General features: G+C 39.5%; 2 protein-coding genes across 2 annotated transcripts; both read right to left on the bottom strand.

Annotated features, from left to right (window-relative positions):
• Positions 1-17,539: 17,539 nt before the first annotated feature.
• On the bottom strand, positions 17,540-18,403 carry LOC129738163 (uncharacterized protein K02A2.6-like). Its single transcript, XM_055729358.1, has one exon. The coding sequence runs from the start codon at positions 18,401-18,403 to the stop codon at positions 17,540-17,542; it is 864 nt and encodes a 287-aa protein (XP_055585333.1).
• Positions 18,404-20,140: 1,737 nt separating this feature from the next.
• On the bottom strand, positions 20,141-25,381 carry LOC129738162 (uncharacterized). Its single transcript, XM_055729357.1, has one exon. It carries the CDS (start codon positions 25,379-25,381, stop codon positions 20,141-20,143), a length of 5,241 nt encoding a protein of 1,746 aa, XP_055585332.1.
• Between the last annotated feature and the right edge of the window lie 1,891 nt (positions 25,382-27,272).

The following is a 27,272-nucleotide window of genomic DNA, read 5'->3' as shown; positions in this document are numbered from 1 at the left end:
TCGAGTAGCAAATTTCACGTACATACTTCTGACCACCCCTTTCGAAGTGATGGTGTCACAAACGATTGATTTGACTTGAAATTTGGAATTCGAGGTTCAGTTTAGGATGGTTCGTATGAAAGTTAAAAGCCCCTCCTTCTTGAGGGTAGGAGAGCCCTCAAACAAAATCATCGTATAATTACAGGCAGCTTCATAAATTTTGAACTGACTTGGTTGAAAATGGCCTTACATCCGTTTTCCACAATACAAGATTATTTGTTTCTCAAAGGATTACCCACGCCTTTTGAAAAAAAAATGTATACATAAAGAAGTAGGAAACCCACCCAACCTCGAAATGAAGGGTCACATAAAAAATCAATTTAAAATGATGATTGCCCGCCCATTTTCGAGTTATTTACATCGAAATCGGCGCTCAAAAAAGTTTTTACAAAAAAAAAAAGAAACAATGTATCAACGACCTCTGCTACTTCCTGAAGAAACGAATTGCATTATTTTGGCAAAAAATAGCTTTTCCCTTTTCAAAATGAGAATTGCCGAAATAAGATGGTTTATTGCATTTAAAATAAACCAAGCAGTTCTGGAACAGAGGAGAACAAGTTAAAATCAATGTAAAATACTATACCATGCGAATATTTTTCAAGAAAATTTGATCAAATTTTATACACAACTAGCTGACCCCCCTTTCATCAAAAGTGAGATTCTTGAAACTATTATACAAACCATCTCTGACCCAAAAAACCCTCGGATACCAAATTTCACTTCATTCCGACCGACCATTCATACGTGATGTTGTTACAAAGAAAACGCCTCCATTTTTATACATATATAAGATCATGTCTTGACCTAATAAGATGTAAAGAAGACCCTCAGGATTTGCCAAAATCTCGCATTTAAAACACGGGGTAACTTTCATACGAATCAAATGTTAAAACATTGAAAATTTTAAAATTAATCTTCGATAACTGATAAACAAACCAACCTACATGAAAAATGGGAACTGATATTGAATCTATTTAAAACCGATTATTAAATCAAGCATTTAGAACAACGTTGCGAAATCTCATGAGATTGAGATTATCGTGAGTGAGATTTTCCCTTTTTTGTGATGTTCATCAATCTCATCGCAAGCATCACAAACGATAACTGTCTAGAATGTTGACGTTTTCTCAGCCTAAGCGTCACAAGCAGAAAAACTATTGTTATAAGGGCAGAGATAAATTTCGATAAATTACGACAAAGGAATAAGAAATGATATTTGCGAAATCTCTTGAACAATAAAAGTAGGAACTCCAGAGACGAATTAATTGAAAAAGTTCAAAGTTCAAATATCGAAATGCCAAAGCAAAGAACACGATAAAAACACGATGACGTTGCATGCCAGAAAATCAATTCAAATTTCTTAGATTATTACAGCAGACTAAAAACAAAATTATCAAAATCTGAACAGTTATTGATTCTTATGAATGTAAGAAAACTAGTTTGGAGTCGAATTCTCACGTAGCTCAATAGAGTTTCAATATTCATGAAGACAACAATTCCTTATTCTTCCAACCATATTGTTGAGTTTGTTTGTTACAGATTTGATTGTTGAGATATTTTTATGACCAATTTGATGAAATTCAGCCTGGCATGGAACTACTTTTTGGATATTTCTTTCAAAATACGAAAAATAATATTTTATATGAGATAAAAAATGCATAATTGATATCGAAAAACAGAATAAAATATGGAAGATTGCTCAAAAAAAAAATCAAAAATTCAATGTTTTACCTTGTATTTTGATAACTGTAAGAATTTGAAGATATTTTGGCTTTGACCACTGGCACTCTTAAATTATATATTTAACCGTTTCTTCATTTCGTCAAATTAAAAATCGTCAACAATGTGTTTTGAACAAGTTCTCTTTAGTTCAAAATGAATGATAATTTTCTTCGGTATGGAGAATTCACATTTCTAATCGTGAATTAATATTTTTCAAATTTCAAGCAGAAATTTTTAATCAATCCTTCAATTGAAAATGATGAAAAGAAATATAAATATTAAAGTTTAAAATTATTATCATTTTGATAAACAGTTTTTATTCCTGATTAAATATCTAACCTCACGTGATTTTTTTTTAGAAATTGGATTGGATTTATTTTTTAAATCTAGTATTATAAAAAAAAAATTTACTGTATATTCTTATATCCTAAGCTTAAATTCAAGTGTTTTTTGAAATTTATTTTCTGGTGGTTCAAATATAGATTTCAAATTTCTACTACTCTTCCGTCAACATTTGTATACGACAGCATTGATACACTTTTTGATTTTATAAAACGTAATCGAGTTATCTTTTAATCAATACAAAATGATGATGACATAACTTTTCACATCTTAAGATAGTATTTTGAAGTTTTTAATTTTTCTTCAAAATTAAAAAAAAACTATTAATAAAATTACAAATTTTAAGATTCTGCAATGCCGTAAAGAAACTTTTTTCGGTATGGGGGATTGGCTCAATGATATCACCTACAAACATTTCTCTGTTTTTATCACCCTATTCAAGGCCGGATTAAAGGGGGGGGGGGGGCAAAAGGGGCAATTGCCTCCAGAGGGAAAAAAATGTTTTTAAATTACTTTATTCGTACTACTACAAATCCATGAAAAGAAATCAAAACTAGACAATCTGGATGACAACTTGAATATGAAAACTGAATAGCCCCTGTGAAATAATATCTAGATTAGTTATTGTCTTTAAAAAAGTTAAGGGGGCTCCCTAGAGTAAGCAGTGAAGGAGCTCTCCCACATTTTGCGAACTGAGAATATCAAAATCTTCTAGACAAAACCGAATTCGAAAAAAAACTAAGAAAAATATGAGGCAAAACACCTCAAATTGTCATTTTTTATTGAAACATATCAGTTACGATATTCTGTACAAAACAGGTAAAAAAAAGAAAAAAAAACATCTCCTCATTTTCATTACATTCAAACGTCTTGCACAACAATATTGATTGTTGTTACGTTAAATTTCCAAGTTATAGTTTACTGCACTAAAATAGCAGCTAATTTCGCTTTATGATAAACATTTCAGAATTTTACCCGGGCAGTATCCGGGTTAATACCGCGTATTATAATAACTTCTCGCCTTTCAATTATTATTATTGAAATTTTCGTTTATAAATTCTAAACCCTTTTTCCTCCCTATTTTTGAAAGTAAAATATTAAAAAAAAAACTGTAATTGCTTAAATTAGACCAATCAACAGTACAGGGTTTCTTTATTGATTTTCCATCCCAATTTCTGTCTTAGACTTGAAATTTGTATTGACATTTCAAACTGAATCAAACTGAACAGAATATCCTGAATTCAGGATATCATTTTCCAAATGATCATTCTGAAGTTATCATCAAAACGATCTGATAGTTGAGTTGCTGGTATCATTGAGTGATTTTCTTAATATGAATATTTCTATGATCTTAATCTTATCTTTTTCCAGATTCAATTCATTGGGATTTTCAAGTCTTTTGTTGTTTCTTCTTTTACTGAAGTTGAGTGTCATAATTTTTCTGAATTTTGAAAAAAAATTTATCTGATGAGAATCATATTCAAAAACATCTCAGGAAAAGGTTTTTTTGTGTTTCAAAGACATAGAATTGAAATTAACATTTTGTGCAATTTCTGGTTTTGCTCTGATTGTAACTACATATACATATACATAAACATATACAATTTTTTTCTTAATTTAATTCATATTTTGTTTATCAAAACTTGATTTGAAATTATGATTTAGATTTGAAACACCGAATTTTGGTTCTGAATATAACGTGATTTAAAGTTTTGAATTCTTAACCTCTTATATCTGTATCTCTATGGAATCTGGATTTAATTATTTTGTTTATTTTTTTGAATTTTGTTTTCTATGTTTCAAATCTTTATGATACTTCCTAATTGTCACTAAGTCAAACCAAACGATCAGTGATGATATGAAAATCATTTATAACATCTATCCGGTCTTTTTTTTAATTAGAAAATTTTAGTTGGTATTAAGGGTTTAAAAAATACGAATTAAATTTTGCATTTTGCAGCTTAAATCAGAGTTTTCATTTCTAAGAAATTTCTAAACTCTTCCCCAATGTTTGCACGTGATTGATTACCAATTTTTATTTGAAGATACCAGAAACTATGTTCTACGCAGACAACATGGCTTTTTGGAGATAGTTAACTGCACTCATCTCCAGTTTTTTTACACGTTTGAAAGGTTTTGTATTTTCTGGGTAGCATTTGAAAAAAAAAAATCGAATCATAGGGGCCCCCGAAAAAAATTGCCTCGGGCCCCCCGATGGCTTAATCCGGCCCTGATCCTATTCCAACACTTTTGGTGTAGAAATATTTTTCGAAAAATCATGATTTTTCAAACTGTTGTGTTGTGAGCCTACTTGGTTGAATGATTCAACTGAATCAAAGCAATCGAAAGATTCCTTTTAGTTCAACCACGGTAAATGAAAAGTTCATATGGTATATGAACTTTTCATTTACCGTGGTTGAATTAAAAGGAATCTTTCGATTGCTTTGATTCAGACGATTTTTTTTAAATTAATACTTTCACAGTTCAGTTACCTGTCAGGTGGATGATTAGAGTGTCTTACCCGGAATTTCCCGGTCGGGAATTCCCGGGAATTGGAAAAATTCGGGAATTCTCGAATCCCGGGAAACGCTTAAAAAATCCCGGGAATTCCTGAAGCCAGTAAATTGTGCTAAATTAATACAAATTTACACGATCTAAATTGGAAAAAATAATCAGATTTAGCAAGGAAAGTGATAGTTCTATCACTGACCATACTTACAGTAAGCAATATCGATTCCAGAGTGCGCATCGATTGATTTAAAGAAATGTTATCCCAGTTAGGAAGCCACCCAGCTTAAAAAGAAATAGGCCAAATTTTGCAGGTTCGCAATGCTGACACCACCTACCATCGGTATTGCGAACCTGCAAAATTTGACAAAAAAAAATCGTCAGTCACGAATTTTTATTCTAAGTATCATGTCAGTGTGATCAGAAGTGTGATGTGACAGTTTATCTTAAATTTTTTTTTCTCAAATCTGGTTAATACATTGAATTTGACGGAAAAGGGTTTTTCCAACTGAAAAATAAGTGTAATAGTGAAAAACGACAAAGAATCTATAAAGCCAAACAATTCCAATAATGAAACGCTACGGGAAGAATCTGAATGTTATATTTTGCAACACTCATCATTTAGAACTTTCGTTTCGGATACAGTTTACAGTAACAAAATCATTAGCAAAGAAATGAAATATTGTGCAAGAAATGGATAGATTTCTGAAAATTTACGATATTTGATGAAAATCCTGGAGTCTAGCTAACTAACTTCTATCGATAGTGAGAAATCTTTCTCAATTATTTCAAATTTTTGCAGCTAGAATCAGACCAGTTTGTCGGTTAAAGTACTTTGTTTTGGGTCTTTGGTTTGCTTATGAATTTTTTAAGCATTAAAAAAGTTTGAAATGTTTTGCAATACTAGGTACTACCTTATATTGAAAAATACCATATTGATTAGTTTTCGTGCGCAGTAGAGGGTTAAGATCTTCAGTTTTTCCCGCGATCCCGGGAATTCCCGGGAAAAGGATCGTCAGATTTCCCGATTCCCGGGAACGCTAAAATGGCCGGGAAATGGACACTCTAGTGGATGATGCAACAAAATGCAAATCAAAAAGAAACCTTTTAAATCTCGTTTCCATATACTCGAATAGGATTGTTTTGTATCACGCATTTGTCAACATTGCAATTTCATTCATCCAAACATTTATTTTCAACTCGTAGAATTTCTTGTAGTTTTTAATACCCCTAAATGTATGCAATTCTTATGTTCAGAAAAAATGTAAAAATTAGTTTCAACAGAACCAGAAAATACTGCCATTCTTGATTTTATGCAAAATGGCTTTTATGACATCAAAAATTCATCAAAACTTTACATTTACATGTGGTTTCATTAGATTTCTCATTAAAATCAAAGTTTGTTGCAAGTTACCACTTTTATTTTAAATATAGTGAAAATCGCATGGTTTTTAAAAATAACTGAAGGAATCAATAATATTTCTGACTACGTCAGTTTAATGTCCCACTAACCCTCAAACTTTTGATGCATAAAGGGTATAATTATTTGTGGACATGAGTTTTTTAGAAGCAATTGAAGTTGAAAAGTGTTGCATGTTGCCCCAGTTGACGTTACTTCAAATTTCTAAGTACTACTAGCGAATTTGTGATGGTCATAAGCAGGAAAATGGTTTAGAAATAAATGTTCTTATTCACTTTGCATTTTTTTTGTTTTCTTATTATTTCTAGCGATATTTGAATTTTGGAAACCTCCTCCATGGAAAAGTCCTTCGCACGGGCCTGCTTGAGATTAATATAATATGAACATATTAGTGCCTAGGATCCTCTATAAATGAAAAAATTATGTCAAACGGAAGAAAATTCATATTTAAGTCTATCCCAAAAGATATTCGCTGTCAACTTTGGCTGGAAATCAAGCTCCATCGATAATTTTTGCCCCTGAAGGTAGGCACTACCATCAACACTTTCTTGAATATATGGCAGGAACAAATATCAATTTTATCCCCCTCTAAATTTTCAAAAAACCCAGAGGGGGGAAATAAATAAAGTTTGAAGTAGTATATGGAAATTTCGAAAAATTTATCAATTATCCGAAGGATTACAATTCAAAAAAAAAAATCAAATAGTAAAAAATGGGAGTTGTATTACAATTTGTATACTATCTAAATTTAAATGAATTTGTCGATGAAAAATTACTTGATTTATTGGTTTGTGATGTTATATAGTATGCAATTTTGTTCTATACAAGCTGATGTGCAATTTATTCAAAGTTAATTGTTTTTCGCATAATTTTTTAGTAACCCTCCCCCACGCGATGTTCCAACTCAGAGTGACAAAAGAAGGATTTGAAGTTTGTTCCTGCCTAATGACAAAATAATAATAAAACAATACCCTGGCCTTAATGGGTGAAATTTTTATGATATATTTGCGAAGCAAAAAATCAACACACTGATCTTCATACATTCCAGATGTTGTTGTTTAGGTCCTCTTAACATAATGTAGCAGAAATATTACGATATCTATAGTCCAAAGACATAAACAATCCAAAAACAGTCTCGATTCACCCCTTACCCCTTTTCGGTGAAAAGTGATGTCCTTTTTAGTAAGAATAGAAATATGGTGAAAATGAGCAGGTAGAATGTATTGAGAAGCATTACCATCACATTTCAAATTTTTGTTCAGCTCGGGTAAACTACTATGAAGTGGAAGATACAGATAGAGTTGCATCTACCACTACACATTAGTAGGCTAAGCGTGGTTTGCTCCACAAACGGAAAATTTGCAGTGCGAAAGAACATACAAAATAGCTTTCGGCATGTGGAGCGAACCACGGTTACCGCACTAATATGTGATGGCAGATGCAACTCAATCTGTATCTACCACTTCATTCTGCCCGCTCATTTGTACCATCATTCATTTCTTCTTATTTTCTTTCCGTCTATAGAATTTCATTATCTTAAGATTTCCCTACAAAAAAGGACATCACTTCCGACCCATAAGGCTAATAAATTAATGCCGTATTTGTTAACTCCCCTCGTTCAGTGGAGCACTTAATCCGACAAAAACATACACAGATCGTCGCCAGTGTATTGCTGCCTCACTCACTCACACCGTGGGCCACCGTCCGTAAGCAGTGCTCCACCAGGTCAAAACCAATGCAACACTGTCCGAATAAACAAACAGTATGACAGCACCAATGCAACACTAGTGCAACACTCGGCTTAAAAAAATACGGTATAAGTAATTACCTTTACCTTCTTTCTGCTCATCTACATGAAGGTACATTATTTTTGCTAAGTTCAAAGGCTTAACAAAGTTTTCCGGGTTTATAACTGGAATTCCAATAGAAAGTAGGAAATTTTTATTTTAATTGTTATTTTTATTTGATTTGTTGAGTTCACAATTTATCAATCTCTCTTTCTACTTATTATTATTATTATTATTATTATTATTATTTGTTTATTTATTCATGTAACGTAAGATACACATCTTTTAAGTTGTTACAATTTGGTTGATTCTGTTGGATCTACTTATAACTAATCGTTCCATTTCTGCTCCTAATTTTATCTATGTCGTTGTTACTCCATGTATTCTTCCAGCAAACATCTTTTGAACTCTGATTTCCTTGTAATTAATTTTAAACTTGTGGGAAGATTGTTCCAATTAACAATGCCTCGAACGAAGAATGATTTCCCGTAATAAGAAGAACTATGCGGAGCTTTCTATTAAAACCATCAACCACCTTTGAAAATGGCAAACATTTTTCTCGACAGCGCCTACGGTTCGCATTCGGGTGAGCTCAGGAGAGTACATCCTATGCGATCAGGAAAGAGCGCGAAAATGTGAAGCATGGACCATTTGTAAGAACGTGTTTTTGAGCAACATGAGAGGGAGTTTGGGGTTTGTGTAGTGCGTAAACTGCCAAACGCTTTTCCGGTTCCGAAAGGGAAACAGCACGTAAAACCTGAACCCCCACTATAAAAGTTGCAGGGCAGGCAAGGCAAACTCTGCTTCCAACACTCCATCTTCTTGTGGCGATCCTGAAGTTGAAGGGGGGCACGAAAGAACTCCGGAAGACGAATCAAGCTCAGGTCAACCAGCTACACCTGTTCCAGCACCACCGCGACAGGCACATACTCGAAGCAGAGGATCCCGAAGCACACGCCTCAGAGAAGTACCATTGCGCGTCAAAGACCAAATCACGGACGCTTTCGTGAAATGGGAAGCCTTGGATCTGCGTTCATTAGGTGCGCTCAATGGACCAGGTTTCAAGAACTTGGCGCAGCAGCTCATTAAAGTTGGTGCAAAGTTTGGGAATGTGTACGTCTAAATTAGAGATGTACCGAATATTCGGCGCCGAATACCGCCAAAAAACCTTTAAGCCGAATATTCGACTCACCGAATAGTTGAGCTAGGTATTCGGCCAAATAGGCCGAATATATTTTTTTAAATTTATAAAAAAACAGACTTCTCAAATTTTTTAACTGGTGCTGGACAATTAACACCTGTTTGACATGTTTTGTTCCAGATTTCACTGAAATCCAATCTCTTTTATGATTAACGTCATAGAAGCAACAAGCCATCTGATGTTTAATGGTGAGTTAATGGTGACATTATTAAAATGAAAGAGACCTCTACTTAAGAAAGATCTCATACATCTGGTTGTGTATAATCGACTTAACATGAGGGACATTAAGATGGCAGAAATAGAAGATTTCTGTTAGAAATAACAGTAGAAATAGAAGCATTTCTATTGAAAACTTAACAGAATATTTGGCTGAATATTCGTTTGACCGAATATTTGAAAGGTCCATATTCGATATTCAGCCGTTCGCCAAATATCACTATTCGGTACATCTCTAGTCGAAAGTGTCCTGCCAGTCCCATCGACTGTTTCGAGGAAATGGTGCATGGTTGCTGAGAAGGTCAGAGCCACACAGTTGCCAGAAGAGAGGGAAGCTTTGAGAGCTAAATGCTGTGCTTTCGATACTGATCTGCGGTCGGATCGGTATTCGGAAAGAGCATACCTCACGACTACGGCCAAATACATCACGGTGGAGTTCGAGCTCAAATCACTGGTGTTATATACAACTGACATCCCAGCAGACCAATCTGGAACCACGGTCAATGTTAGGAGTTTTCCATATGCTACACTTGAGAAAACTGCAGATTTCCAAGATGACATTGCCGATGTGACTCACATAGAGGACCAGCGCTCAAAAATACAGTGTGTTCTGCATGGCCAATAATCTGGCCTCAGTTTTGATCCATGCATTGGATGGCAACTAGCTGAAGCTGACGATTGTTCAAGCTTTTAACAAGATGATGGTTCAAATAGTGATTCTGCTGCTGCTCCAGTCTCGAATCAGGACCGTAGATTGCCCAACCCAACGCTGAACGTACGGCTATCGGTTCTCCTGGTGCACCAACCTTGGACTCCAGAGGAGCGAATAGATGAAGGTTGTCGAGGCCGATAAGTACTCTGGGAACTTCCATTTTGGTACTCGACAAAGGAACTCCATCTAAGTGGTGATATTTATCTACGATACTTCTGTAACAGGCCCTATGTAGAGGCAGCTTCAATTCTCCGACAGTGTGGGCAGACGACATCATGAACTTTCTACGAGAATCCACGGCAGATACCAGCAGGTCGATTTTCCTCGAACTATCTTCATTCCGCTTAACATTTCCTGTCCACACGATGACCAGGGGTTCCGGAGTTCCCTCGACGCCCAACGAATCTGCTAGAGAGCTCTCAACAAGTGTTGTTGAAGCTCCTTCGTCCAAGAACGCCAAGGTTTGAACCGCCTTTCCTCCATGATGCAAAGTAATCGGTATCATTCTGAAGATTACTGACCGATCGACATTATAATGTGGGTTGCACTCCGCCACGGTAACGTTGACTGCTTCCTCGTGCCTGTGCAGCAGCGTGTGGTGATTTCCTTTGCAGCTCCGTATCTCGCACCGTACTTTGAAGGTGCACTTCATCTTCCCATGGTCACACAGACAAATGTTGCACAGCTTGAGTCTATCGACCAACCTTTGACGCTCCGGCAATGAAATCGACGAAAAATCGTCACAGAACCTTAGTTTGTGGTCTGTGCGATTGCACATCGGGCAGGGTTTTCTCGTTCTCGCCGGCATCGTATTCTGCACGACCGGAAACACTTTAGTGTCGTGGGTATTCACGCGCTCCTTCCTTTTGTACATTCGCCGTCCTTCCGCAACCGCAGTGTTCTGCTCCCCGTTGAAGTCAGCCACCTCAGAAACTTCCGACACGATTCCCTTCATGAAATCGGCAAACATACGAAGAGGAAGATCAGTCCTACCTCTCTTGAAGCGTACCCAATCCAATTGATAATCGGATGGCAGCTTATCGACGAGTTCCGCTACCAGCATGGGGTTGCTCAAGTGGTCGTGTAGCTTGGCCGCAAAAAGGTGATCACACAACTGCTTTACCGTGATCCCGAAGTACAGGAACGACTCTAACTTGTCCACTCGAGGGGCTTGTACCTTCCGTACTTTCGCCATCAGTGACTTCAACAGCTTTTCCGGATTACCGAACAGTTGACGCAGATCTTCGATGACCTCAGGCACCGACTCAGGCATGAGCAACCGGCTTTGAACTGCTTCCTTGGCTAGTCCTTGAAGGCTGTCTTGAAGTCTCTTCAAATTGTCGGTATTTGTGTACCCACACGCCTCCGTGGTGTATTCGAAGCAGCTGATGAATTGGGGCCACACCTCTGGCTCGCCTCGAAAAGTAGGAAGATGTTTGGACGCAGCTTGTCGTGCAGCCAACTGTTCTTTAGTCGGCCCTGAACTTACACTACAAGCTCGTCCTAACGTGTTACGTTCTAACAACTTCCTAATCAAAGCCTGTTCAAGCTTTTCTAGCTCAGACTCTTCTGGTTCGGATGCTTCCGGCTCCTGTTGCGATCCATTTGCCTTCAAATAATGCTCCAACAGCTCTTTGAAACGATGGTCGGTATCCACATTCTTCTTCTTCTCCGCTTGAGCCTCGCCTTTCGATGACGTCGCCAATGGTTCGTGTTTGCGTTGGCGTCCCATCCCGCTCTGTTCCGAATCTGTCTCGCCATGCCGTTCCACCAACGCGTTACGCACAGTGAGAGGGAAACTCCTTGGCGCTGCTGCCGGCTTCTTGGGGTAAGCTCCGCGGGGATCTTCTTGCGTCTCTACCCACGCCTTCGTCTTCGCGGAACCAACATCCGGATCGCTGTCCTCTTCTTCGTTCTCAAACTCCTGACTCAGATCGGCTTTCATTTTCCGAAACTGGTCGCGCATCTGCTTCTGCCGGATCAAGAAGTCCTTGTGGTCCGCCAACTGCTGTTCCAGTTGCAGCTTCTCCTGGCGAAGTTTCTCCTCCTGCATCTTTTGTTGCAGTGCACGCCTTTTCTCGTTCACCGATCTCTCCAATTCCAAGCGTCTGTCCTGCAGCATTTTTTCCTCCTGCAGTTGCTGCTCGATCGCAGCCGATTCTTGTTCGAGAAGGCTCAGAGATTCTTGAATCGATGGCCGACCTTCTCGAAGCTTCGTTCCGACATCGCTTTTCGCACTTCCCGTCCGTTTGGAAACGTTCTTTTTAATTGGTTTCCTTATTTTGGGAACGTGCAACAAGTTACTGCATTTCGTGCAGTTCCATGGCACACTCTTCACTGCATCGGTAACTCCCGCGCATTGATAGTGGCTCCAAAAGTTACACATGTCGCATTGGACCATGTCATCTTCACTATCAACTGCCTCGCAATACATGCAGTTGTGATTGTTGACCGATTTCTCCACATTCTTGAGCGTATCATTCGCCGGATCCGACATCTCAAGGTTATGTCCGGAAGATTGTAAATCTTCAAGTGTTCGGAAAAAGAAATAATCCTCAAAGCAGCGTCTTAAGTTTTTAGCAGCTTGAAGCTAAAATAGATTTTATTTTGTGAGTATTTTAAACTTTAAACAATATTCAATAAATCTTACATTTAGTTTCCTTCTACTCGGGCACTCACTTTATCTTATGTGGAGATATGGATCAGGAAACGAACGACTATTTTCGATTATTTAGTCTCGAAACCTTTGTTATCAAATTTAGTATTAGTTAGGCAATTTAATTAACATTTTGAAGGTTACTTACGATACAATATTGTAACTAGCTATAGTTGATTGTAACGATCGAAGATCCGCAATTTCACTTTGCAGGTTAGATTCACTTGAAGTGACCTATTCGAAATAATATAAGTTAAGGGAACGTTCTTCGAGTAATACACTTTCACACTTACGATTTGCCTTGCAGAATATACAATTTTATGATAGTAAATCACTTCCTGTCTTTTAATCGCTTCCTTTTAATCACTCGATAAACTTAAATATTTGTAAACAGCCCTTTGCTACGCACGCTATCTCAAATCGATAAACTTTTTGCCGGTCTTTTTTTCTATTTTGTTTCCCCGTTCTTGTTTACCTATTTCTGGAGCGCTTTCCGACAAGCCGCCGAGTCGCGCAGTTTTTACACGCTCAACAACATGTTTTACTGGTTTTTTTTTTTGTTTAACATAATCTATATTGCAGATTTCTCTTTAACAAAGTTTCAAACTGTAATTTTTATTTTAATCGAATTTACAAGAGTAGAAAATACAGATGCTTTTAATCGCTAACTTCATCTTAAACTGTTATTTCTAAATATTCGATTGATTTTTACCAATGTCTAAAATCGTCATGTTTTCGGTTGAAAACAATTAGCTAACTTCTTTTAATTGAAGTTAATATAAAAAGTTTTTCTTGAAAATGAAACCTTCAAATCCCAATATTTTTTTAACACATTGAAGAAAAATGCAACTTCTAGGACTTATTTCCAAAAGTTAGAAATTAAAAGTAATACCTTACTTATAATCTAAAATAACTTAAACCTGCATAATTATATAGAACCTTAATTTGTTCAAGCAAAAATGTTTTAGGAAAAATTTTGTCACAAGTACATTCGAGATCACAGATTTCAAAAAATTTTCACTTGTTGGTTGAAATTTAATTTATTTTAAATTAAATAAAACTCATTACGGTAGCTCTGATTCCATATAATCAAATAAAAATTGTATACCTGTTTTCAAATTTTGAATTCTTTATCCTGTTTAAAATTCTTGATTTTTGTTCGTATCAACATTATACATTAGGAATGACAAGCTGTTTTGAAAGCCTGGTTCGAATTTGCTTTTAAATTCAAAATATTATTGATGATTTTCGAAACTTACATATGTGCATTTTCAATATTAAGTTAATATTGTTCGGAATACTGAAAAAAAAACAAGAAAGCACCTTGTGTTATTGTTTCATATTCTGATTCGAAATTCTTAAAATTCACTCTGATGCAGAATTCAAACATTTAGAAGAATGAAAAACTCAGAATCAGATTCATCATTCGAAACTCAAATTCTTTTTCAGATTTCAAAGTCTGATAAAAAATGAATAAATGACTTGATGAATTCAGATTAAAACCCATAACCTCAGAATTTAAAATAAGGATTCACTTTGAAACAAATTTCACTTCTTGATTTGTATTAAAAGTTCCGATGTGGAATTAAGATTCCGTAATTGTTTTTTTTTTTTTTTGTAAATTAAAGATATCGTTATGAAATCTGGAAAAACAGATTCGATAATTGAAATTTCGAATTTCTATTCTATAATCAGATTCACAATTATTATTGAAAATTTATACTCAGCTCATGAAAAAAAATATTGATTATTATTGAGTAATTCAAATCGCAAGAGATCATAGAATTATTATTTCGATTGTAAATATAACAAAAAAAAAACTAAAAATTAATTAAAGTCAGTTTAAACCTACAGTTTAGATAAAATACACAAATGTAAAGTAGAATTTGAGTGTCGTTCAATGAAAAAACCTAATTTGCTTCTTGAAAAAAAAAATTATCAAATCATGGAATTGATTTTTTAAGGAAAAATATTTGCTAATATTAAAGCATGTTATCTCCACGTTAAAAAATCTTAAGGAGATTCCATATTTTCTTCACGTTAATCATTATTAATTATCCCGTTTTATCAGGAGCCAATTTTCCAACTTAAATCTTAAATTTGGATGAAGTCTGTATCACTTACTACAATTTTTGAAATTTTTGATTTGTTTAAATTTGTAAAAATCTTGGAATGAGCATAAAATGTATTTTATCAAATTTTTTTTCATTCATATTTTGTTTGAGCAAAAATATTATAGTTTTAAAAAAAGAAACTTACCAAAACTTTCCGCAATGTTTCTTCCATGTGGCTCGCTGGACGGTTGAAACAAAATGGAAGGAACATGACAAGGCTAAACGAGAGTCTTGGGAAAATTTCTCAAAAACCGTTTCAGGTTTACGTGAGTGTACAAACCGATCCATTAAAGTGAAGAATGAGAAGTGAACCAATCAGAATTTTGTTTTAGTACACACTCTAGAAGTGATCCTCACCCAGTGGTCGGCAACCTCTTGCTCATTGGGTTTGAGGTTTTTTATGACATCGCTGTTGAAAAAATCAAAAAGTCAGATTCTATGATTTTTTTAAAGGTTTTTATTCTTTTTTTTCGTCTGGCGCTAAATTTGAAACATCAGTTTGAAATCATTAAAGCTACCAAATTTTTCATTAAAGCTTCAATGCAGAGAATCAAATTAAAAAAATAATGCATATGAGAATTTCATTTGGCAATTTTAAAAATTTCTTGCATTAAATGGCTTAAAAATTGAAATCTTTCAGCTCTTGATAAAAAGAATTAAATAAGAAATCATAAATGAAACTTATAAAATTAGTTTGGCTAGTTTTCAAATAAATATTAGAATTTGCCGCCGCCCTTGGCGTAGAGAACAGCCTTCAAGTCTTCTAAGCCAGGGGGTGTGAGATCGAACCCCGGTCACGGCATACATAGTACACTTTCGGTGGGTTGGTGGCTTTAGCATTTGTAAGATGCTAACCATCATATCCTCGAAAGATATACGCTTAGAGTTAAGAAAAAGAGGAATCTCTTCGAGGAAACATCATGTTTCATTGAGATCCTGTATGTGTTTGTGTTCGTTTTAAAAAAAAAAAAAAATTCAGAATTGTGCGATTGATCACTAATACAACAAATCGTTCTGTGTTGTCAAAATGGGCATGTGTTCCAAATTTCAAGAAACTCACATACAAATTAAATGAGTTTTGAAAGCGAAAGGGTGCCCTCCCTTGAATAAATGCCATGTCGAAACTTGCGTGCATACCAATGGTTTGAATTATTTTGAATGAGAGCCCCCCCCCCCCCCCCCCTTCCTTTTAAGAGTCATTCTTCAAAACTTATAAACTTTTTTGCCCATCGTGCTTTTGAGTACATTTTTATAAAATTCAACTGGAATCGTTTAAGTTATGCCTTCCTTATAATGTGAGGCACTTGGAATAATTATACAAACCATCTCCGACCCAACAAACCTTCGAGTAGCAAATTTCACGTACTTCTGACCACCCCTTTCGAAGTGATGGTGTCACAAACGATTGATTTGACTTGAAATTTGGAATTCGAGGTTCAGTTTAGGATGGTTCGTATGAAAGTTAAAAGCCCCTCCTTCTTGAGGGTAGGAGAGCCCTCAAACAAAATCATCGTATAATTACAGGCAGCTTCATAAATTTTGAACTGACTTTTCCACAATACAAGATTATTTGTTTCTCAAAGGATTACCCACGCCTTTTGAAAAAAAAAAATGTATACATAAAGAAGTAGGAAACCCACCCAACCTCGAAATGAAGGGTCACATAAAAAATCAATTTAAAATGATGATTGCCCGCCCATTTTCGAGTTATTTACATCGAAATCGGCGCTCAAAAAAGTTTTTACAAAAAAAAAAAGAAACAATGTATCAACGACCTCTGCTACTTCCTGAAGAAACGAATTGCATTATTTTGGCAAAAAATAGCTTTTCCCTTTTCAAAATGAGAATTGCCAAAATAAGATGGTTTATTGCATTTAAAATAAACCAAGCAGTTCTGGAACAGAGGAGAACAAGTTAAAATCAATGTAAAATACTATACCATGCGAATATTTTTCAAGAAAATTTGATCAAATTTTATACACAACTAGCTGACCCCCCTTTCATCAAAAGTGAGATTCTTGAAACTATTATACAAACCATCTCTGACCCAAAAAACCCTCGGATACCAAATTTCACTTCATTCCGACCGACCATTCATACGTGATGTTGTTACAAAGAAAACGCCTCCATTTTTATATATAAGATCATGTCTTGACCTAATAAGATGTGAAGAAGACCCTCAGGATTTGCCAAAATCTCGCATTTAAAACACGGGGTAACTTTAATACGAATCAAATGTTAAAACATTGAAAATTTTAAAATTAATCTTCGATAACTGATAAACAAACCAACCTACATGAAAAATGGGAACTGATATTGAATCTATTTAAAACCGATTATTAAATCAAGCATTTAGAACAACGTTGCGAAATCTCATGAGATTGAGATTATCGTGAGTGAGATTTTCCCTTTTTTGTGATGTTCATCAATCTCATCGCAAGCATCACAAACGATAACTGTCTAGAATGTTGACGTTTTCTCAGCCTAAGCGTCACAAGCAGAAAAACTATTGTTATAAGGGCTGTAGTAACGTGCTACTCTCTTCGCGTCTGTCACTAGAATGCCGAATGTTTCATCCTCTCTCTCTTGCGTCGGATGTCATTTCTACAGGAGTGTTCGTGAAGTACGTAATCGTACGACGGTCATAAATAACGTAACTATAATTAATTATTCAAGACAATTCCCAGAGTTATTGGCGATACTACAACCCCTCCTTAAGTTTAATAAAACAACGATTGATAATGAGTTTTTATTATTAGATATTCAGGTAAGAAATAGTTTACGAATCGGTTGATTAGGTATGAAAGCTAACCTTCAAAACTTTATTCAAACGATACATAGTCTTTAAACTTTGTTGGTGGTACTCTTGTTCTTTTCTTTACTTCCTTAAGCTCTTCGTTAGTGGTTATCTCATCTTCAACTTTAGTATCCTTCTCAGACTGATCAACACCAACCGATGGTAGACTTGTTGACGACTCTACCGGAACCAATGTTTCGAGATTCTGTGTTTCACTATCCGGTTTCTCAATGTTGAGCTTTTTCAAATGTGCAGAGCTTCGAGAGTATTTCTTTCCTGTAACGGTGGATTCAATGAGGGTGTCGGTCCCAGCTTTGTCGCGAACGATAAACTCTTCATTTGAAAACTCAGTTTGTAATTTGTTATTCTTCCTCATCCGTTTTACAAGCACATGATCATTAACTTCAATGCCACTGTCCTTGGCTCTCCTCTTGTGATCAGCATATTCTTTGCCTTTTTGTTTTACTACCGCATCCTGTTCACGTACCGCTTCATCTTCAGAAAAAATTGAAATCGTTGGAAGCGTAGTATTCATTCTTCGACCGAACATCAGCTCCCCTGGTGATTTTCCAGTAGTAGGATGACGAGTTGCATGATAGGTAAGCAAGTATTTTCGCAACTCAGCTCTCCAGTCTTTGCCAAGTTCTTGGGATATCTTGAGACGTTTTAATATTGAACGGTTTTGCCTCTCGACTTCTCCGTTGGATTGCGGCCAGTATGGAATTGTATTCCAGATTTGAACACCATGTGTTTGACAAAATTCTTTAAAATCTCCGCACTGCCCACTCAACTGAGGTGCATTGTCTGCTTTGATGGCATGAGGAACACCATATCTGCTGAACATAACGGCTAGTTCACGCGAGACGTCTACAGCTGTTGTAGACTCCATTTCACAAATTTCCATGAATCGGGAATAACAATCAATAACAACCAAAAGGTGTTGTCCCTCTGGTAAAGGCCCAAGGAAATCAAGGGCAACAATTTGCCATGGAAATGACGGAAGCTGGCTTCGTTGCAAGGGCTCTGGGGGATCTGGTGCCGAAACAAGTGTGCACCCTCTGCAGTTCCGCACATATTTCTCGATAGCCATGTCCATTTTTGGCCACCAGACATAAGATCTCATAAATTGTTTCATCATGGAAATTCCTGGGTGCCCTTCATGCCCTGTAGTCATGACCTTGTCTCTTAGTGTCTGTGGTATGATAATGAACGGAAGTACCTTTTATTCGCCGTTGGTTTTCCTCTCCTTTCAAATTTCTTTTCAGGTTCGTCTAATTTTCCTTCCTTTCCAGGTAAGTAAACAGGTAAGTCCCAGGTTCGGTTGAAGTCACAGGTAAGTTTATTCTTCTCTATTTTTACGTTCACCACATTTATTTCTTGCACTACATTTAAGTTTATATTCTATTTACTTATTTATTTACAACTATTTACAGATTTCTATTTTAATTTTCACCATTAATTTCTTCTATGATATGCTCTGCTGGTTTGTTGTTGTTTACTGCTCCGCCGCCACCGTCGGAAAAAGAGGCCACGCGTTTTCCTACAGGGCCTTTTATACTGTAGGCCTGCAGAAAAGAGCGGAAATTGTTCTTTATAGTTTTCCTCGCAGCCCACTGCTGCTAACGCCTTTGGTCTGACAGCATGCCCCAGTGGTAAAACGTCGCGAAATCAGTAGACTGCTTTTCTTCCTCAGGACCAGATAGCGCCACTATATTCGTGCAGTATTTTTTCCGTGTGCATCGAACATACTGGCCCCTTCAGAAATACCCATTTCTGACAGCATCCAATTGGTTGAAAACTCGGGCACCGATGATTATTTCCCCCGCAGCGTGAAGGTGTTGTTTACTTTTGACTTTTGAGCCGGCACCTCGCGTTTTCATTTCGTCGGTCGCAGTTTTGTTGTCATTCGTCTCGTCGGTCGCGGTTGTGGATTCGTTCGTCGGTCGCTGTTGTGGATTCGTTCGTCGGTCGGTGTCGTGTTTTCGTCTCGTTAGTTCCTGAAATTGAAGACCCGGTAGCACTTCCAAGAGGAATATAGGATCTTTGGACAGGGACTCACCTGGCCCAGGTGAAAATAGGGCCTTGAAAATTGAAAATTGATTGAGCTGGACCATTCGACGTTGAAACCTGGTTGAAGCTTGGCTGCTGTTTGTTTTTATTTCCCGGTCGATTGGAAAGTGCCTGATCCAAGCAAATATTAGGCCTTGAACGAACGATGGATGCGGGACATTCGACTGGTCTGGATCGTGGCTGCATGATATGGGTTTTATTTTTTTTTTCACGGAGGATTTGGTGCCTGCAAAAATAGACCCGGTAGACCCCTTCGAGTGATAGAAAAGCTTTGGACAGGAACTCACCTGATCCAAAAGAATAAAGTGCCTTGTATGGTTCATCAATACTGGACCCGCCGGAAGTGTTAAGAAGTGTTTTGGCCGTGTGATGACAATCTGTTTCTGTAGCTGATTGGTCAACGCCGGTAGTGGTTTTGATTCTCCGGTGGTGATGCAATCGGCCACAGGAAACAAGTTCAGCGCCGATCTGATGTGAAGTGTGATGTGATGTGATGATTGTAGCAGAAACGGAGAATGGTTGCAGTTGACGAGGTGCAGCAAATTTTGTCTGCTGCTTATTGATCAGCGGTGGGCGGTGTTTTTATTTCCTCCGACGATGATGCAATCGGCAAAAGGCAAACTTTTGCCACCGGACGGGTACAAGAGCCTTTCGGGGTCTGCAGAGTGACGACTCTCGTGATGCCATCAGTCCCTGGATGTAATTTGGTGATTCTGGCTGTGGGCCAGCGAATTGGTGGAGTTCCATCCTCCTTCAGAAGAACGAGCTGATTTTCTTTGAGTATCACAGGTGAGTTGTGCCACTTAGATCTTTGTGCTAATGATGACAAATATTCTAGGTGCCATCGACGCCAGATGTCCTGCAACAGCTTTTGGGTTTGCTGCCACTTCCGAAGATAATTCGATGGGATGTCGTTGTAGTTGTCATCTGGAACGGATTTTAGGGAGGTGCCCACTAGAAAATGCCCTAGAGTAAGCGGCTCGAAATCCGTCGGATCGTCGCTCAGTGGAGTAATCGGGCGAGAGTTGAGGCAGCACTCTATCTGGCACAATAATGTGTCCATATCGTCGTAGGCCAACGGACGATCACGGACGACTCGAAGGAAATGTTTTTGGGCGGAATTTATTGCGGATTCCCATAATCCGCCGAAATGAGATGCTCGTGGCGGATTAAAATGCCACCTGATGTTGGAATCGGAGCATTCGGCAGCAACTCCTTGTGCGTGGTCGGACGAGCGCAGAAGTTTTCGCAATTCATTGCTGGCACCAAGAAAGTTTCTCCCGTTGTCGCTGTAGATGTCTGATGGTGGCCCTCGGCGAGACACGAAGCGACGAAGAGCCTGGATGAATTTGGCTGTCGTCAAATCGAAAACGAGTTCGATATGCACAGCCTTCGTAGTAAAGCAGACGAACACCGCTACAAATGCCTTGATTGGGGCTGATCGACGATGGGGAGGTTTGAGCAGGATCGGGCCCCAATAATCGACACCGGAAACCGAAAATGGTCGGGCAGCAACGACGCGTTCCTTTGGTAGCTCTGCCATAAATTGTTCAACCAATTTAGGGCGAGCTCGGACGCATATTATGCAGCGATGAACTACTGTTTTGGCCAGCTTTCTGGCCCCTGTGATCCAGTACCGTAATCGAATGATTCCAAGCAGCAATTGAGGTGCTGCGTGCAAATGCCTTTCGTGTAAGCACTCCACTAACAGGGCGGAGAATCGATGATTGTACGGAAGAAGAATTTGGTGCTTGGCGTCGTAATTTAGAGCTGATCTGTCGATTCGTCCTCCAACACGCATCAGGCGATCTGCATCCAGGAACGGCGTAAACCATCGGAGTTGGGACCTGATTGGAGCTGGCTTCGATGCTTGCAGGGCTGCTACGTGCTCGGAGAATTCTTGAGCTTGCACCAATCGTATGAGAGCATTCTCGGCATCGCGAATTTCCGTCGCTGAGAGGAACGTTCTTTTTCTGGCTTCTGCGCTTCGAGACTTGCGTGACAACCTGAGGCAGAATGCTGTGACGCGTAGCATGGTTTGGTATTTCGAGAATCGGCCAACAAAGGTGTCGATGAAGGAACTGTCTGCTGAGGCTGTTAGGCCGACCGGTTTGGATGTGCGGAACTCTAGATGGGTCTCGTAGGAGGTGCTTGATGGCGATGTCAGCTGCAAAAAGTCATCGGACCGAAGCCAATTTGGTCCATTCCACCACAGTTTGCAGGAGATCAGCGTTTTGGCGTCAATTCCTCGAAACAGATGGTCAGCAGGGTTCTCTTGACCAGCTACGTGATTCCAGGAAGCGCCGACTGTTGCAAGCTGGATTTTTGAAACCCGATTGGCCACGAAAGTTGTCCAAACTGAGGGAGTCGCCTTCAGCCAGGCGAGCACCGTGGTTGAGTCGACCCAGAAGAATGTTTCGAACTTCCTTCCGAAGGTTGAGGAGATTTTCTGGTACAATTGGGCTGCCTCGAGAGCCCCACAAAGTTCAAGCCGGGGAATGCTGCGTTTTTTCAAAGGAGCGACTTTGGATTTGGCCGTGAGAAGGCCGACGGAAATACAACCTGATGAGTCCTTTGATCGGAAGTAGGCACAGGCCCCGTAGGCGTTTTCTGAAGCGTCAGAAAACAGGTGTAGCTGTATGGATTCAAATTCGGGAAGCACGACGCATCGTGGGATTCGAAGCTGATCAAGGACAGGTAATTGCGCATAGTAGTTTTGCCAATACGTGGTCAGAGATGGTGGTAGGGGTTGATCCCATCCCCATGGCTTGCCGTCGTCGGAGTTCAGACTGCACAGAGTCTGCATAAACATTTTCGCAGTAACGATGACAGGGCCTACCAATCCCAACGGGTCGAACAGCTGGGCGATTTGTGAGAGGGCCAACCTTTTGCAGAGAACCACGTCTCGAGAGTGTTCAGGTAACCGAATTTGAAACCGGAAGTGATCCGAAGCTGGTTCCCAGTGCAACCCCAAGGTTTTGATGGTCTGATCAGCTGCGAGCTCGACTGATGAATGAAGTGCACGTCGTTCGGAAGGAATGCCATCAAGAACGGATTCGATATTCGACGCAAATTTCCGGAATTCAAAACCTCCTCGACGGCACAATTGGTCAAGTTGATTCCGCACCTCCGCCAGTTCTTCAGGAGTCCTTCCGCTGGTAACCAGGTCGTCTACGTACACATCTCTCTTCAGAATCGCCGCGCCCATAGGAAAATCCGCTTTTTCGTCGTCTGCCAATTGTTGTAGGGTTCTGGTGGCCAGGAATGGTGCACTCGCTGTGCCGTAGGTGACCGTTTTCAGCTCAAACGTGCTGAGAGGCTCGTCCGGTGAACTTCGCCAAAGAATCCGCTGGAGAGGAGTGTCTCGTTCGTCGACCAGGATTTGACGGTACATTTTTTGGATGTCGGCGATGAGCAAAACGGGATTGATTCTGGTTCTCAGGATGATGGAACGAAGGTCGTCTTGGATGACTGCCCCGACCATGAGCACGTCGTTGAGAGATTTGCCAGATCCTGACTTGCACGAAGCATCGAAGACGACTCGCACCTTGGTAGTCGAGCTATCTTCGCGAATCACCGCATGATGAGGAAGGTAATACTGCTGGGTAGGTGGAGTAGAAGTGTCTACTCGCTGCATGTGCCCTAAGGTGACGTATTCGGCCATGAAGTCGTGATACTGAGCCTGTAGATTGGTGTCTCGTTGCAAGGGAGACTCGACCATCCGGAATCGACGCTGTGCGATGCTGCGATTGTCGCCTACGCTGGAAACAGGTTCCTTGAACGGCAATCGAACGATGTATCGACCCTCTGAGGTGCGTTGAACGTTCTGCGAAAAGTGCTTTTCGCAGGCGGCTTCTTCCACCGACATACAGGGAGCTGAATCTGTTTCTTCGATGATCCAGAATCGTTGCATGAGGCGATAAATATCTGCGACGGTTGCAAGATTGGCGATAACGGAGCTGGTAGCAGTGGAGTTGTTAACTTTCCCAGAAACAACCCATCCCAGAACAGAATTCACAAGAACAGGCAGTGAATCTCCAAGTGGAATTCTGCCAGGCGGTTTGAAAAGATCGAAGAATATTTCTGCACCAAGGACGATGTCGATAGGGTTGGTTTGGTAAAAGTTAGGATCTGCGAGTTCAATTTCTTTCGTAAGGTTCCAATTAGAAATATCTAGAGTGGCGGATGGCAGATTAAGAGTGAGTTTTGGCAGTACGAGGAGCTCTACGATGGTCGAAAATCCGGTAACTCGAGAGTGAATGGTGGTGCGAAGCTTGGAGCGAGATTGAATGGATGACTGACCAATTCCGGAGATTGACAGATGAACTTTCGTGCGACGAACTTTGAGTTTTTGCGCAAATGACTCGGTGATGAAGTTACATTCGCTACCCGAGTCGAGGAGCGCTCTGGCGAAGTGAGTATTGCCGTAATCATCCGTCAGTTTGATCACGGCCGTTGCTAGAAGCACCTTGTTAGGGTGACCCTTCTTGGGAAGTTTCCCGACTGCTGCAGATAATGATGACACTTCTTCGCTGGTAGGGTTAGAATCCCTGGATGTATTGCCCTCCGGTCTCGGCTTGCTGGATTCACCCTGGCTGGTACCTGTGCTGCATAGTTGACTATGGTGGCGCCCTCGGCATTTTCGACAGCAGTTCTTGGATTGACAACTTCTCGATTGATGTCCCTTACGTAGGCAGTTCCGACAGAGTTGTTGACGGCGTACTAGTTTGTCTTTATCTTCGATGGTCATCTTGGCGAACGTCTGGCATAGATAAAGTGGATGGTGTTCAGAGCAGGCGAAACATTGGCGTGGTGAGAATTGAGTAGCTCCATTGCTGATGATTGCTGATCGATGAACCGGTTTTTTGGGTGCCGAAGAAGAGGAAGTATCCAGTTGAACGTTGCTCACACTCTGCAAAACGGTGACCCTCCGCTGAAGAAAGCTGACCAGATCTGGGAAGGTAGCTGCCTCATGAGTCGACGAAAATTCTTCCCAATCCCTTCGTGTAGTGGGGTCAAGACGAATACTGAGCATACGAATCAGCAATACGTCCCAAAACTCGGTTCTCTCTCCCAGCTGCTTCAAGATGCGGACATTAGCTTCGAATCGTTCCACCAGAGAATGAAGATCACTTGCAGATTCCTTTTTCAACGGAGCAAACTCAAAAAGGGAGTCGACATAGGCTTGTTTCAAACGTGCAGGATTTTGGAAGTGATCTATCAGCAAGTTCCACGCAACTGGGTAATTATTGGCGCTAATCGCAATCGTTTGTACCAGCTTTAAAGCATCCCCCGCTAATGATGAACGCAAATAATAAAACTTCTGAATATTGGACAATTCAGTCGACGAATGCACCAACGAAATAAATAAATCATGGAAATTCAACCAATTTTCGAGAGCGCCATTAAAAACAGGAAGTTTCACATCTGGGAGCCGAATTTGCGAAGAAGTAGGGAAATGCGCACCGGAGTGACAAGATTGGGAGCTCTGAGGCGATGTACTTTTATTCACGGACAGCAAGAAACCCTTCACCCGGTAGTAGTCCGTCTCGAACTGGGCCCGCTGCTTTAGCTGATGCTCCATCACCGCATTGTCTTCAACATCAGCTGCTTCGAGCTCGGCTTGCGTTTTGCCGAAGTCCACCCACAACACGGCCAGGTTCTCCAGCCGAACGGGAACTTCCATCGACTGAGTTTCTTCGTCGAAGTTTTCAACGAAGACTTTGATCAGGTTGAACGACGTCTCGATACTTCGAAGTCGCATTTTGAGCGACTTGATACGTCGTTCCGTAGCCATCATGCACGTGCGTTAATCTGCAAGATAAATTCCCAGCGGAGCACAAAACGTACCAAAATAGAGGTGGTTGGAATATTAATTACCTTCTCGAGGCAATTTCAATGCCTTCGACGCCTTCAATGCCTGAGTTCGACGGGCATCCGGTTCGAAGGACCATGACCGGAAGTACCTTTTATTCGCCGTTGGTTTTCCTCTCCTTTCAAATTTCTTTTCAGGTTCGTCTAATTTTCCTTCCTTTCCAGGTAAGTAAACAGGTAAGTCCCAGGTTCGGTTGAAGTCACAGGTAAGTTTATTCTTCTCTATTTTTACGTTCACCACATTTATTTCTTGCACTACATTTAAGTTTATATTCTATTTACTTATTTATTTACAACTATTTACAGATTTCTATTTTAATTTTCACCACTAATTTCTTCTATGATATGCTCTGCTGGTTTGTTGTTGTTTACTGCTCCGCCGCCACCGTCGGAAAAAGAGGCCACGCGTTTTCCTACAGGGCCTTTTATACTGTAGGCCTGCAGAAAAGAGCGGAAATTGTTCTTTATAGTTTTCCTCGCAGCCCACTGCTGCTAACGCCTTTGGTCTGACAGCATGCCCCAGTGGTAAAACGTCGCGAAATCAGTAGACTGCTTTTCTTCCTCAGGACCAGATAGCGCCACTATATTCGTGCAGTATTTTTTCCGTGTGCATCGAACAGATAATTCTGTCACCACGTAATAGAACTCCATCAACATGACATAGCTCTTGAAAGAGAATTTTATACTCCAAGGGAATCTTATCAATTGAATTATCGATTAAACATTGTATGATGTTGGTGATTTCAGAGTCGTTCTGTGATGCTATACGTATATCTTCCCATGACAAAGCCATCGACTGGACCGCTGTGTTTGCTACCATGTGAATGAACAATTCCTCAGAGCTATCAAATGGTTTAGCATCGAGAACTGAAAGACGTGACAAAGCGTCCGCTATGTTGTCTACCCCAGCAATGTGCCTTACCTGATAGTCGAAGGTTTGTAGGCGTAACACCCAACGTTCGATACGTGCACAGGGCTTTGAACGTGGAGTGAACAGAAATTCTAACGCTTTGCAGTCTGACAAAATTTCGAACTTTTTCCCAAGTAGGTAGTACTGGAAGCGTTCGACGCTCCACACTATCGCTAATGCCTCCTTCTCTGTCTGACAGTATCTTCTTTCTGTTTCCGTCAGTGACTTTGAGGCGAAACTAATGACTCGGTGTTCGTTGTCGTTGTTGTATTGGATCAACATTGCACCAAGACCACTTGGACTCGCATCAGCCATAAGGGCAGTTCGATCTTGAATTCGATAAAACCCTAGCGTACAAACGTTGGTCATGCAAGTTTTGATCTTATGAAATGCTTGTCTATGAGCTTCTTCCCAAGTGAAAACCACATCTTTTTTCAAGAGGTTGCGCAATGGTTCATCGATTGTTGACAAACCAGGTATGAATTTGTTCATATAATTAGCTAAACCTAAGAAGCTGCGAGTTTCTGCCTCATTTTGTGGTTCACGAAAGGAAAGTAATGCTTGAATTTTCGTATCACTCGGCCTTATTCCAAGCGGTGAAATCTTGTGCCCCAAGAAATCAAGTTCCGTAACCCGCAGCAGGCACTTTTCCCAATTGAGTTCCACTCCTTGCTTTTTGAACCGATAAATGATCTATAAAACAAATGATCAACTTTAGATAATGAATTCATTTTATTTATTTTTCTCTCTTTAAATACAAAGTCACTGTAACTGTAAGATTAAATATTCATTTTACCTCATCAAGACGTTCATCGTGTTCCTGCAAGTTCTTCCCTTCTACGATGACATCGTCCAGATACCAGAATGCCCCGACACATCCGGTTAAGATCTGATCCATCGCCTT

The sequence above is a fragment of the Uranotaenia lowii genome, chromosome 1, assembly GCF_029784155.1.
Source record: "Uranotaenia lowii strain MFRU-FL chromosome 1, ASM2978415v1, whole genome shotgun sequence".
Taxonomy (NCBI): domain Eukaryota; kingdom Metazoa; phylum Arthropoda; class Insecta; order Diptera; family Culicidae; genus Uranotaenia; species Uranotaenia lowii.
The sequence above is the reverse complement of the archived record's forward strand: the minus strand, read 5'-3'. Positions and strand labels throughout refer to the sequence as shown.